This window comes from Fulmarus glacialis, unplaced genomic scaffold (assembly GCF_000690835.1).
Source record: "Fulmarus glacialis isolate BGI_N327 unplaced genomic scaffold, ASM69083v1 scaffold24950, whole genome shotgun sequence".
NCBI classification, from domain to species: domain Eukaryota; kingdom Metazoa; phylum Chordata; class Aves; order Procellariiformes; family Procellariidae; genus Fulmarus; species Fulmarus glacialis.
The window spans coordinates 9588-11179 of record NW_009187486.1 but is presented as its reverse complement, the minus strand read 5'-3'; the positions used below and the strand labels follow the sequence as shown (position 1 = coordinate 11179).

Below are 1592 nucleotides of genomic sequence, written 5' to 3'. Positions count from 1 at the left end.
TAGGAAAATGGACAACGTAAAAATTATTGACATACATACAACAAAGTAATTTTAAAAAATAGCAAGAATTCCTAATGCTTTAAAGAAATGAAAAGTCAGTATCTTTATTTTAATGCTTTCCAAACATTGCTTGGCATTGTCAGATGGGGCTTACAGAAGCTTCTGAATAACAATGTAATTTACCTCTGGAACTGTCTGAGTTTCCTCAAAAGCAGAGAGAGTATTATCTACCACTGGTATCTCTCCATCATTGTTGCACTGAGCTATATAAATAAAAAGAAGAAAACACAAACATGGGATTAAAACCAGTAACTCCACAAATTATGCCCACTCCCATATAATATTAAAATATATATAATTGTGACAGATTTCTATTATCTACTCATACCAGGGAAGGTTTTCTAAAAATGCACTAAATCTCTTTTTTAATATCCCTCTAACAAACATCAGAATCCACTTTGTCATTATGTAATACAATGTTTTGGAGGATACTTAAATGCAAATGCTCATACTGATCATAACGCAAGTAATCTATAAATGAAAAGCACAGTTAGATAAAAACCAACACTATACTGTTAAGTTGATACCACAGTACATTTGCGTGCTAGGATAATTAAAGTATTTTCCAGATAGTCATCGGAGTTTAAGTGTCTAGTCCTGTTTCTACAAGGAGAGGTTATGAATTTGGAAACATGGCCAAACTCAAATTTAGTCAACTGCACACTGAACACGTCACATCTGTGTTCTCATACCAATATTAACAAATTGAGTATTAAATTTAGTAATTAAAATAAGAGGAAGAATTTTCATTATATTAATATGCACCAGACTTACACTCCCAACTCAAGGAATGCTAATACAATGCCACAATGTTGTTTTTTAGGTGTGATAGTTCCTTCCAAATTACTTTTATTTGGTCTATGACATTATTAAGGAATGTTTAATATAATAAATTTTTTATCAATAGCACTTCTATAAACTATTTTCCAGCAACACCAGTGCATACTATTCTATAACACATCTAAAGTATTGACAAAAAGAAAGACATTCTACTAATTTCATCTATTTCAAGAAAAAATACTTTCATAAGTTTATAACTGAGTATTTTCCGTAACAGTGACAAAGCAAATACTTTGACAGAGGCCTACAAAATATACAAAATTTGTGCCAATGCCACAACAGATACTTACTTATTTTACGCAACTGGTCCTCTTTTAATATCTTACCTTGCAAATCAATTGGTTGCTCCTCTTCTTGCAAAGAAACGTATTCTTCTGAAACGAACTCATGGTTATCATTTGTGCTTCCATTTTCTGAAGTCACTGTCTCTATGTCAGAACCCTGGAGTTGAAGAGTTTTAAATGAACATTACAGTTATTGGGGTTTCCAACAGTAAAGCAGAAGGAAAGGGTTACAAAGAAAACAGAACATTAATAATAAAAACAGAGGAGAAGAATAATAACCTTTAAAACTGAAGACGACTTTAAGCAAAGAAAAGCAAGAGAAATACCAAGTAATTAACTAGAGGGAAAAAACTGTTAGTGTGTAATACTTATGACCATGATTGAAAAAAGGCAGAGGAGGACAATTCG

At 31.8% G+C, this 1592-nt stretch overlaps 1 protein-coding gene across 1 annotated transcript in view; it reads right to left on the bottom strand.

Annotated features, from left to right (window-relative positions):
• Positions 1-1592, bottom strand: part of LOC104074962 (cell cycle progression protein 1-like) — a 22629-nt gene that overhangs the window by 13876 nt on the left and 7161 nt on the right. The window contains 2 exon segments of the mRNA XM_009575281.1: positions 136-263; positions 1227-1341. Of these exon segments, the coding sequence (XP_009573576.1) occupies positions 136-263; positions 1227-1341 (243 nt within the window).